This window comes from Colobus angolensis, unplaced genomic scaffold (assembly GCF_000951035.1).
Source record: "Colobus angolensis palliatus isolate OR3802 unplaced genomic scaffold, Cang.pa_1.0 Scaffold46, whole genome shotgun sequence".
Classification (NCBI taxonomy): Eukaryota; Metazoa; Chordata; class Mammalia; order Primates; family Cercopithecidae; genus Colobus; species Colobus angolensis.
This window is the reverse complement of record NW_012118043.1, coordinates 10,611,168-10,623,154: the sequence shown is the minus strand read 5'-3', so window position 1 is coordinate 10,623,154 and position 11,987 is coordinate 10,611,168. Positions and strand designations below refer to the sequence as shown.

Below are 11,987 nucleotides of genomic sequence, written 5' to 3'. Positions count from 1 at the left end.
TAGTCTTGGCTTTTTTGTCAGTTTTGGCTTTTTTTTTTTTTTTTTGAGACAGGGTTTTGCCCAGGCTGGAGTGCAGTGATGCAATCACGGCTCACTGCAGCCTCGACCACCTGGGCTCAAGCAATCCTCTGGCCTTAGCCTCCCAAGTAGCTTGGGTCACAGGTGCAAGTTGCCATGCCCAGCTAATTTTTAATTTTTTTGTAGAGGTGGGGTCTCACTATATTGCTCAGGCTGGTCTTGGGCTCCTGGGCTCACCTACATCGGCCTCAATCTGCCTCTTGATCAAATCACTCATCTCTTCATTTACCTCATCTGTGAAATCCAGATAATAAGCCAGTGCATGGGAAGTGCAAAAAGCAACACTTGGGCACAATGCTTAATAAATGTTGGTTAAATCTTATAATCTTATTTTCTGTAGGAAGTGGAAAGACAAAGTTAAGGGTCTAGGAGGTCAGAGAAGACTAAGGACTATGTCCCTTTCTTGTGCAGCCAGGCGGGCCCTGTACTTTTTGTCTGCGCGACCCTCCCTGGGCAGCATCGGGTCTCGAACTCTCACGCCTTACTCCCAAGCAGGTTCTGTAGTCCAGCCCCCAGTTTCCCTACAGTCAGCCGATGCTGCGCAAGCGCCTTAACCACGCTTTACGCACATGCGTACTCAGGTGCGCCGATAGGGGACGCGCCGGCACAGCAAAAATGGCAGCGGCATTACGGGTGGCGGCGGCTGGGGCAAGGCTCAGCGTTCTGGCGAGCGGTCTCCGCGCCGCGACCCGCGGCCTTTGCAGCCAGGCCACCTCTGTTAACGAACGCATCGAGAACAAGCGCCGGAACGCGCTGCTGGGAGGAGGCCAACGCCGTATCGACGCGCAGCACAAGCGAGTGAGTCCTGAGGGGCCTAAGTGAGTCCCGCCCCTGGCGTCCGCGACCTATCACAGCGTGCCCGGCTTGCGGCGTCCGAGGCCTCCCTGCCAATCCGCACGGTGCTTGGAAGGGCGGGGGCGAGGGTGTTCACTTTGAAAACCTGTAGCGTTTCTCGTGGAGGCGGGTATAACGAGCAGAAGCACCTGTGTGCTTCTTCACACTGTTTAACCCTTGGGATTTAGACAGATCTGGCTGGTCTCCAGCCAGCTCACCACTTAACATAAACTTTTGGGCAACTTATTAAATCTCTGTGGGCAATTTTAATAATTCTTCCTTCACAAGCGTATCGTTAGACCATAGATAGCAAAACGATAGGCACTCGGTAAACCAACGATGTGCTTTTTCTTCTCGTGCCCCATGAAAAAGTGATGGTAGATTCTTTCGCCTTTGTGGAAGCAGGAAAACAGAACTTGGGCATACTCCACTAACATGAAGTGGGGGATGTGCGCGTGCAGGGAACCTGTGGAACGTCTGCCCGCAGAATGCCTGGTCAAGCTCTTTAGGGCCTTAGCGTGCCTCGCCTTGATGGGTAGCAAAGGCATGTGTCGGAAGCAGGTGACTTTCTGGGAGTGCGCAGGCTACTCTCGATGTTGGGCTGGACTGACCAGCTGAGGCTCCGCCACCCACCGCCTCGGTTTTGAGGCGAGAATCGCAGCTGGCCTTCAGAGATAAGCTAGGTGGCCCATTTTGGAGAGGTGACCCCTGACTAGAAACCAGGCTTGCCCAGTGTGTCCATGACTCGTGGGTGAGTCTGGACTGTTGTGCTGAACGAATTAAAGAACCAACGGGAAGGTGCAGAAGTAAAACTCTTACAGGTGAAGAGTATTCAGGCACAACTCACAACCATGAGGGAGGCACTGGGGGAGGGATGGGGTCTTAAAGTGAGGAGATTTGAACAGCTCTATATTTGTCTAGTATTGATTCAGGTGTCATAAATTCGCATTTGACAAGGACCCGAAGGTGACAGTTCCTTTTGACACGAGAGTAAAATGTAGATTTAGTGATGGTTTGTGGTACTAGGAGTGCTTTCTCTCTCTCCCCTGGGGCTGCTCTGTTAGGGCTGAGGGAGATGTTAGATCATCCTCTGGAAAGGCCTGTCAGTGTTCCTGTGCAACTCTTTTTGTTGAGGCCTATTGCTCAATGCTTCCCTGGAACATCACCCAGCCCTTTCCCAGTTAGATCCTACTGGGTTTAGATGAAGCCTCCAGAAGCTGTTTTTCTTTTGCCAAAGTTGACTTAGGAGGCAGATTTAATATGAACCCCCTCCTGCACCCCTTTTTATTTTTTGATACGGAGTTTCGCTCTTGTTGCCCAGGCTGGAGTGCCATGGTGCCATCTTGGCTCATTGCAACCTCCGCCTCCCAGGTTCAAGCTATTCTCCTGCCTCAGCCTCCTGAGTCTCAGCCTCCCGAGTAGCTGAGATTACAGGCGCCCACCACAATGCCTGGCAACTTTTTTTTTTTTGTATTTTTAGTAGAGACAGGGTTTCACCATGTTGGCCAGGCCAGTCTTGTACTCCTGACCTCAAGTGATCCACCCACTTTGGCGTCCCAAAGTGCTGGGATTACAGGTGTGAGCCACTGAGCCTGGCCTTTTTTTCTTTTTCTTTTTTTTTTTTTTTTAAAGACAGGTTCTCGCTTTGTTGCTCAGGCTGGAGTGTGGTGGAGTGATCATGGCTCACTACAACCTCCACTTCCCAGGTTCAAGTGATTATCCTGCCTCAGCCTCTTGAGTAGCTGGGATTACAGGCACGTGCCACCACTCCCAGCTAATTTTTTGTATTTTTCAGTAGAGACCAGGTTTCGCCATGTTGTCCAGTTGGTCTCAAGCTCCCGGGCTCAACTGATGCTCGTCTCAGCCTCCCAAAGTGCTGGGACTACAGGTGTGAGCCACCGTGCCCAGCTGAGGCTCTTGGTAGATTGAGAGCTCCAACCTCATCTCCTCAAAGAAGCATTTTTTTTTTTTGAGACGGAGTTTCGCTCTTGTTGCCCAGGCTAGAGTGCAATGACGCGCAATCTCAGCTCACCGCAAGCTCCGCCCCCCGGGGGGTTCCAGCGATTCTCCTGCCTCAGCCTCCCGAGTTGCTGGGAATACAGGCGCATGCCACTACACCCGGCTAATTTTGTATTTTTTGGTAGAGACGTGGTTTCTCCATGTTGGTCAGGCTGGTCTCGATCTGACCTTGTGATCCGCCCGCCTCGGCCTCCCAAAATGCTGGAATTACAGGCGTGAGCCACCGCGCCCGGCCCAAAGAAGCATTTTAAAACTCAAGTGAGCTCTTTAACATTTTGTGTCCCACTCCCCTTCTACTCAGCCACTCCGTGCTGTGGGGTCATCCCTGTGTCACAGTGTCACTGTCAGGTGTGGGGTCCCTAAGCAGGGGATAGGATAGTAGGAGAAGGAGAAATCCACAGAGGAGGCAGGAGAAGAACCAGGAAGTAGTGTGTCCTTGAGGTGGGAGCTGGGAGCAGCAGGGACCCTCGTGAGGTGAGATGTGCTTCTGTAGGTCTCCCTAGAAAAAACCTGCGTCAGATCCTTCACTAAGCCTGCTTTAGTTTCCACCACCTGCTTCTGCGTTCTTCTTTTTATGGCTCCTTAGGTCTCCAGTAAGTACTTGCGGAACTAGTTAATTGTGTTCCAGGGTCAGGTTCTCCTTATCCCCACTTCTCTACCTTTTCCTCCCCCTATTTCCTTATTCATCTTCCACAGTTGGGTGGCTTTTGGTGCACACTGCCCTGATTTCCATGTCATCTAAAGTCTTATAACACCTATCTGCCTTGGGCAGGTTGGACAGAATGGAAGCATTTGCATTGAGATGAATGGGCAAATCTACCCTTCAAGCTTTCCCATGAACAGCGCTTGCTTTGCTTACTAAATTGTCTGTGATGACATCACTGAGTGATCTTTGTTCCATTGTAGGGAAAGCTAACAGCCAGGGAGAGGATCAGTCTCTTACTGGACCCTGGCAGCTTTGTTGAGAGCGACATGTTTGTGGAACACAGATGTGCAGATTTTGGAATGGCTGCTGATAAGAATAAGGTATTTGTTCAAATGGTGGTGTGAACACTTTTTAGGTGTGGCTCAGCTGGCCTACCCACTAGAATAATAATAAATCTATAAGGCTTTTATCTGAAGTCCTCTGCAGAGGCACTGCAGGCATCACGCCTGGCTAATTTTTGTATTTTTAGTAGAGATGGGCTTTTGCCATGTTGGTCAGGCTGGCCTGGAACTCCTGGCCTCAAGCAATCCACCCACCTTGGCCTCCCAAAGTGTTGGGACTACAGGCGTGAGCCACTGTACCCTGCCTTGTGTTTCTCTATATGTCCTCCTTCATGTAAGCATAGAGAAGTGGTGGACCTGGGTCTTGATTATTTTGCTTTTAGGAGGGTAGATAAGGCCTAAGATGACGGTGCCCTTCACTCCTATTGAGTAAGTGGTAGCCCTGTGCTTGCTGTTGTAGAACTGGGCAAGTGGGGTGGGATTCCTTCATGTTTCTTGTTCTTATTGACGTTTTAGGAATTTGGGTTTTGTTTTTGTCTTTCATTGAGGCATAGTGGCCAAATTCATTAAGAGAAGTATTGGGATTTTTTAACCTTTATTTTTGCATTTTTCTGGCAGTTTCCTGGAGACAGCGTGGTCACTGGACGGGGCCGAATCAATGGAAGATTGGTTTATGTCTTCAGTCAGGTATTTCATAACTCTAATGGTCTGAACTTTCTTGGAGGGCAGAGCCAAGAGGAAAATATGTGAAAGAAGCCAATCTTGGGGAATGAAAACTTGCTTGTAGTTTGGAGAAAATGAGGGATTTGCTTTGTTTTTCAGTGCATATTTCCAGAATATTGTGCGTTTTTTTCTTAGGAAGAGTCCTTAGTTTGTTTTGGGGGAGGATCACAGGGCACTAGCCTTGTACAGAGATATCCCAGGAACCAGGAATTTATTCCAAGTGAATGAGATTCCTCTTGGCAGGATTGGGTGTGTGCCTGTAGGGCATCTGTGTCCTGGGCAGTGTATGTGGATTGGAGAGAGTGCAGTGAGTGCAGCCTAGCAAAGGGGACTTGACTCTCAGAAGCAGCGTTCCCCTGAGCTTTGGGCTTTCATGAATATGTTCAGAAAACTTTTATCAGGGTGCCTCAAGACAGATACAGTTTGTTTACACACATAGCCGAAGCTATCAATATGTTATTTTACATGCAAAAAGGAATGAAGATTGTTAATCAGCTGACCTTACAATAGGGAGAGTAGCCTGATTTATCCAGGTGTGTCCAATGTAATCACAGGGTCCTTAAAAGTGGAAGAGGGAGGTAGAAGAGGAGCTTAGAAGGATATGATAAGAGAGGGATATGATCTGCAGTACCTGGCTTTGAAGATGGGAAAAGGAGACCATTAGCAAAGGAGTGCCCATGGTCTCTAGGAGCTGGTAAAGGCAAGAAAACACATTTTCCCCTGGAGCTTCCAGAACGGAGCACAGCCTTGCCAACCTTAATTTAGTCCAGTCAATCCTGTGTAGCACTTCTAAATTATAGAACTCTAAGATAATTTGTGTTGTTTCAAGGCACTGAATTTACATTAATTTTTTATAGCAGTAATAGAAAACTAACACAGAATATTTTGTGTACTATTTTGGATTTGACTTTTTTCTCTCCAGAGGTGTAGATATATATATAATTTAAAATGCTTAGGTCTTTTTTACAGACTTAAAGTTTGATATTAAAATTGGCTGGGTGTAGGCCGGGCGCGGTGGCTCAAGCCTGTAATCCCAGCACTTTGGGAGGCCGAGACGGGCGGATCACGAGGTCAGGAGATCGAGACCATCCTGGCTAACACGGTGAAACCCTGTCTCTACTAAAAAAAATACAAAAACTAACCGGGCGAGGTAGCGGGCGCCTGTAGTCCCAGCTAATCCGGGAGGCTGAGGCAGGAGAATGGCGTGAACCCGGGAGGCGGAGCTTGCGGTGAGCTGAGATCCGGCCACTGCACTCCAGCCTGGGGGACAGAGCAAGACTCCGTCTCAAAAAAAAAAAAAAAAATTGGCTGGGCGTGGTGGCTTATGCCTGTAGTCCCAGTACTTTGTGAGGCTGAGACGGGTGGATCACCTGAGGTCAGGAGTTTGAGACCAGCTGGCCAACATGGCAAAACTCTGTCTCTACTAAAAAACACAAAAATTAGCCAGGTGTAGTGGGTGCCTATAATCCCAGCTACTTGGGAGGCTGAGGCAGGACAATCACTTGAACCTGGGAGGTGGAGGTTGCAGTGAGCTGAGTTTGCGCCACTGCACTCGAACCTGGGCGACAGCGTGAGACTCCATCTCAAAAATAAAAAATAAAATAGTTATACTTGGTTAATTTAAAATCTGTCATAGTTAGTATGTATTTACCAATTAAATTACCTTTGAAATGTTTTAAAACTGTTATAAATTGGTCTACCAAATGCTGAAATAGAAGGAATCACATTTCTTTGTGCAATTCATGAGAACTGAGAAAAACTTGTACAGAAGGAACCACTGTAGAGAGAACTAAGAAAGTTATGTTTTCTGGACATGGTATTCACTCACCACTATTAAGCAGATGGAAAAATTCACTGAATTCATACTTTCGAGCACCTCTTATGCTCATGTTAGGGTGGGAGTGAGGAGAAGGTGGAGATGACTGAGACAAGAGTTCCCACCCTGAAGAAGCGAATCATTTTATAGGCAGAATGGCACAGAACAGATGTGACTACAGAGCACATGGAGTGAGAGGTTCCAGGCAAATGTAGACCCAACACAAGAGAAAATCACATCCATGGTTGAGGAAAGCTTTAGTAACAATGTGGCAATTGAGACAGACCTTGAAGGATACTGAGGGTAGAGAGTGATGAGCTATTTTATTTTTTAATAGTGATCTCCAAGATGTTAATATCTTAAATATTTTTTCTGGGGAGCTTCCGTTCTTCTGGGGAGCCTCCTTAGTCCCTTGCCTGATAATTGGCTATTGGCGTATTCTGGGGGGAGAGAAAAAAGGGGCCAACACTCACTCATTCGATGTATAGGCTCCTAATCTTGTGTGTTTTCAGCCTCACCTTTTCCTCTTTTAGGTTAGCAATTGTGAGTTTAGAACCCTTCTGGTTAATTTCCTTTACAGAACAAACCTTCTCTTTCCTCTCAAGGTGAAGGAGAGGCCCTGTGGGGTCTGACTGGTTCTAACAGAGACTTCTGTTAGTCTCTGTTTTCAGCCCCCTTCTCACCTCCACTTTCCATAGTTCCTAGATTGTCCCCTCCTTGATTACCCCCACTGCAGGTGTGTAAACTTCCATTCTCTCCCTCTAAATCAGGTATTTTCTTGTGCTTTCAGTTCCCCCCAAATTTGTTTAATCCTTGCCATGCTGTTGTCTCTTTGTTCTTTACTCTCATGGCTGATTCTGTTCTTAATTCCCACCTGTCTTTTTGAGGTGACTGTAGGGGAGGTTATGCCCACAATAAGCCCTTTACATCTGAACATAATGAAGATCCATAAGCAGAAGTAGCAGTGAGAGCTCTGATTCTTGTTTTTTAACCTTTGTTTTTAAAACAGCAAATATAGGCCGGGCGCAGTGGCTCACGCTTGTCATCTCAGCACTTCGGGAGGCCGAGGTGGGTGGATCACTTGAAGCCAGGAGTTTGAAACCAGCCTGGCCAACGTGGCGAAACTGTCTCTACTAAAAATAAAAAAATTAGCTGGGCATGGTAGCACGTGCCTGTAATCTCAGCTACTCGGGAGGCTGAGGCAGGAGAATTGCTTGAACCTGGGAGGCAGAGGATACAGTGAGCCAAGATTATGCCACTGTACTCCAGCCTGGGTGACAGAGCAAGAGTCGGTCTCAAAATAATAAGTAAAATGAAATAGTAAATATTTCCTAAAAATAGAAGTGCTTGACTGTTTGATATCCATAGAATCTGGTATTAGAGTTAATTCTGTGTGATAGATTTTCCTTCAGAGCTGCAAATCTTTTTTTTCTTTTCTCTTTTTTCCTTTCAAATCATTTTTGTAGAGCAAAGACTAGCTCTTTTGCCTTGACAATTCATGAACTTCCTTTAAGATATTTTATTTTATGGAATAATCTACGAGTCAGACTTTTTTCTAATTTTTTTTTTTTTTTTTTTGAGACAGAGTCTTGCTCTGCTGCCCAGACTGGAGTGCAGTGGCCGGATCTCAGCTCACTGCAAGCTCCGCCTCCTGGGTTTAGGCCATTCTCCTGCCTCAGCCTCCTGAGTAGCTGGGACTACAGGCGCCCGCCACGTCGCCCGGCTAGTTTTTTGTATTTTTTAGTAGAGACGGGGTTTCACCATGTTAGCCAGGATGGTCTCGATCTCCTGACCTCGTGATCCGCCCGTCTCGGCCTCCCAAAGTGCTGGGATTACAGGCTTGAGCCACCGCGCCCGGCCTTTTCTAATTTTTTAAACTTCTGAAAATGCTTTAAAAACTATACGTGTGTATTTTTTTTTTTTTTAAATATGGAGTCTCGCTCTGTCACCCATGCTGGAGTGCAGTGGTACAATCTCGGCCCACTGCAACCTCTGCCTCTTGGATTCAAGTGATTCTCCTGCCTCAGCCTCCCGAGTAGCTGGGATTATAGGCGCACACCACTATGCCCAGCTGATTTTTTTATTTTAGTAGAGATGGGGTTTCACCATGTTGGCCAGGCTGGTCTGGAACTCTTGACCTCAAGTGATTCACCCGCCTTGTCCTCTCAAAGTATTGGGATTACAGGTGTGAGCCACCGTGCCCAGGCAACGTTTTTTTTGTTGTTTTTTTTTTTTTTTCAAGACAGGGTCTTGCTCTGTTGCCTAGGCTGGAATACAGTGGTGCTGTCTCAACTCACTGAAGCCTCTTGTCTCCTGGGCTCAAGTGATCCTCCTGCCTCAGCCTCCTGAGTAGCTGGGACTCCAGGCATATGCCACCATGCCCAGCTAACTTTTTTTGTTTTTTGTTTTTTTGGAGATGGAGTCTTGCTCTATCGCCCAGGCTGGAGTGCAATGGCCGGATCTCAGCCCACTGCAAGCTCCGCCTCCCGGGTTTACGCCATTCTCCTGCCTCAGCCTCCCGAGTAGCTGGGACTACAGCCGCCCGCCACCTCGCCCGGCTAGTTTTTTGTATTTTTTTTTTTTTAGTAGAGTCGGGGTTTCACCGTGTTAGCCAGGATGGTCTCGATCTCCTGACCTCGTGATCCGCCCGTTTCGGCCTCCCAAAGTGCTGGGATTACAGGCTTGAGCCACCGCGCCCGGCCCCAGCTAACTTTTTAATGTATTTTTTTTGTAGATACAGGTTTCTGCCATGTTGCCCTGGCTGGTCTCAGACTCCTGGATTCAAGCCATGCACCTGCCTTGGCCTCCCAAAGTGTTGAGATTACAGGCATGAGCCACCATGCCTGCCCTAAGAGCTTTTATCTGTGAATTTTCTATTTCTTCCTCCTACTGGATTTTCATCTCTAGCCAGTCACTATATTTGACTTGCTGATTTGTATTTTCTTTTTAGGATTTTACAGTTTTTGGAGGCAGTCTGTCAGGAGCACATGCCCAAAAGATCTGCAAAGTAAGTGTTTAATACTGAAATTCAATCCATTGCTTTCCTCAGTTACATAGTGCTTATTGAGTATCTTTGGGGTATAAAACACTGAGCTAGGTACTTGGGGTAGGGCAGAGGTATGCAAGATCTGCTACCCATCTGAAGGGGTGCATAACAATTTTTGTATAGTGGATCTCTTCCATGGGCTGGCAAAGCCTGGACCCTCCTGTTTTTACATACCTAAAATAAAATTTGTAGGATTTTAAATGATTAAAAATGTTTTTAAAAACCACATTTGTAATATATGTGCTCCCTTGTTAATGCATTTAATAACAAGATTTAGCAGTAGATCTAATAACTACCGTAATTTCAAAGTAGTCAAAGGTGAAATATTTCAGAGTATCTGCAACAACTTTAATGGGACGTAAAAATATCTGTGGCTTCTAATAATGACAAAGTCACAGGTATTTCTAATACTGAGGCTCATTGCCTATATTCATAATGAAAAGAAATGTTAACGATTGGCTAGAGTTAGTAAAGATAAAGATGTAAATTTTTTCCCGTTCATGGACTCCCGTTCACAGACCTCTTGGGGTTCTGAGGATTTCAGGTGAAGAACCTTTTGTCTAGGTGGAGGGGCCAGGTGCTAGAAGGTAAAGAACAGTAGGAGCATTGTATGCTGATATTTAAAAACCGCTGCTAGAGATTAGATGCTCTGGAGAGGAATAAACTATAAATAATAGAGAATTTTGGAATTAAATTTGGAGCTACTGGTAACTGGAACATCTGGATTATAGACATGGTCCTGTCATGTATTGCTCCTGAGACCTTGGGCCAGTCAGTTAACTTTTATACCTTCTTAATTTTTCTCTTTTTACTGCCTCTGTTATGATGGCTAAATGAGGTAATGGAAGTGAAAGTGCTTTTTAAACTGTCAAGGGCTGTAGGAATATTGCTTATTATGCTGTCAGAATTACTAACCCATGAGGAAAATCTGTCACATTAGAAGTAAAAGCAGGCCTGGGCCTGCCCTCAGATTAACAGATGGGTCAACATCTGCTTTCATGAAAGTACTACTTTGCCATTCTGTCTACTGTAAGTTCTTTCAAAGCAGTAACTGGGAACAAAACTGTCTGCTGGAAGATGTTACAATGTGAGCCTGTGGTTCTAGAAATGGTTGCCATGAGTTGTTTTATCCCCTGCTAATGGGAAGTGCTTTGGCTCTTGGGTGTTTGGGGGCTTTAATCAGCCTTTTAAATATCTGGTCCTTTGTCTTCCATGAAGGTACCCAATCATGATGGGGAGTGAAACCAGTGTTACTGCCTCCTGTTTTGAAAAGTGCACTCGGAACATTTTCCAGAAAACACTGTGGTACTTTGTGAATGTCGTTTTTTATATCAAGAATATTTGTCTCAATAAAAGATTTCTCCACTGTCTCAGATCATGGACCAGGCCATAACAGTGGGGGCTCCAGTGATTGGGCTGAATGACTCTGGGGGAGCACGGATCCAAGAGGGAGTGGAGTCTTTGGCTGGCTATGCAGACATCTTTCTGGTGAGAAACCTGTTAATAGAGAACAGAAAATAAAAAAATACAGGGCTTAAGTTCTCTAAACCATGACCTGGCCAGAGCTTCTCCAACTCTCCTTATTGTTCTCTGCTGCATTGTGTCTGTTCTGTGGGTCCTTTCTGTGTCACTGGGGGTGGGATTGAAGGGTAGATGAAAAGCAAGAGAGAGTGGGAAGAGAGGGTTTTCATTTTTTTCTAATAGAGGACCACACATAGGGGAATTTACAGTTAAAGATCGTTCATAAGAGAAAAGCACTTGAGAATTTTTTTTTTTTGAAAGCAAGGGAGAGGAAATATGAAAAGTTAAAATGAACTGATGTGCTAGAATTAGAATTTTTAAAAAATGTCACACTTTTAAAAACTTTTTTTGTTAAAACACTACAGGATTATTATATATATTCCAAGCCATAGTGCAAAGAAGAATGAAATCACCCCAGATCCTACCATTCAGAAACATTTGGCGAGCCTCATTACTGACATCTCTTTGCTTATTTACAGACTGAAATTATGAGAGAAAGAAATGAAAAGAAACATAAAATAATGTGTTATGTGAAGTATAAAGTATATTTGTGAGAGATACAGTAAGAGAGATTGGGATGAGGGAGAGACATACTGCAGAAAGAAACTGGCAACACTTCCAGGGAGGATAAAGGAAGGAGACAGGCAGACATTGTTTCTAATCAGGCCAGACATTCTTGTCATCCCTGCTCTGCAGGCTTGCTTCTGTGGGTGGCTTGGCCTGAGCAGTTTAGGCCTGGAAGTCATTCCTGTATAGAAACAAAAGAGCGGCCCTCAGAGACGTGGTGATAAACCACCACATTTTAGAGCTTGACTGGATTTTAGGATATCATCTAGTTGAATACATCTTTATGGGTCTGGAGGAGTTTTTTAAAAAAAATATTGATTGCCGGGCGCGGTGGCTCAAGCCTGTAATCCCAGCACTTTGGGAGGCCGAGACGGGCGGATCACGAGGTCAGGAGAT

At 45.8% G+C, this 11,987-nt stretch overlaps 1 protein-coding gene across 3 annotated transcripts in view; it reads left to right on the top strand.

The window, feature by feature from the left end:
• Positions 1 to 628: 628 nt before the first annotated feature.
• PCCB (propionyl CoA carboxylase, beta polypeptide) overlaps positions 629 to 11,987 on the top strand; it is a 93,509-nt gene continuing 82,150 nt past the window's right edge. For 2 of the 3 annotated variants that reach the window (XM_011958171.1, XM_011958169.1), the window contains exons 1-5: positions 650 to 876; positions 3,838 to 3,957; positions 4,537 to 4,605; positions 9,408 to 9,464; positions 10,878 to 10,991. In XM_011958171.1, coding sequence (XP_011813561.1) covers positions 694 to 876; positions 3,838 to 3,957; positions 4,537 to 4,605; positions 9,408 to 9,464; positions 10,878 to 10,991 — 543 coding nt within the window. In that variant the 5' untranslated portion in view covers positions 650 to 693. Of the gene's footprint in view, positions 877 to 3,837; positions 3,958 to 4,536; positions 4,606 to 9,407; positions 9,465 to 10,877; positions 10,992 to 11,987 lie in introns of all 3 variants that reach the window. The other variant, XM_011958170.1, reaches the window with a different exon arrangement.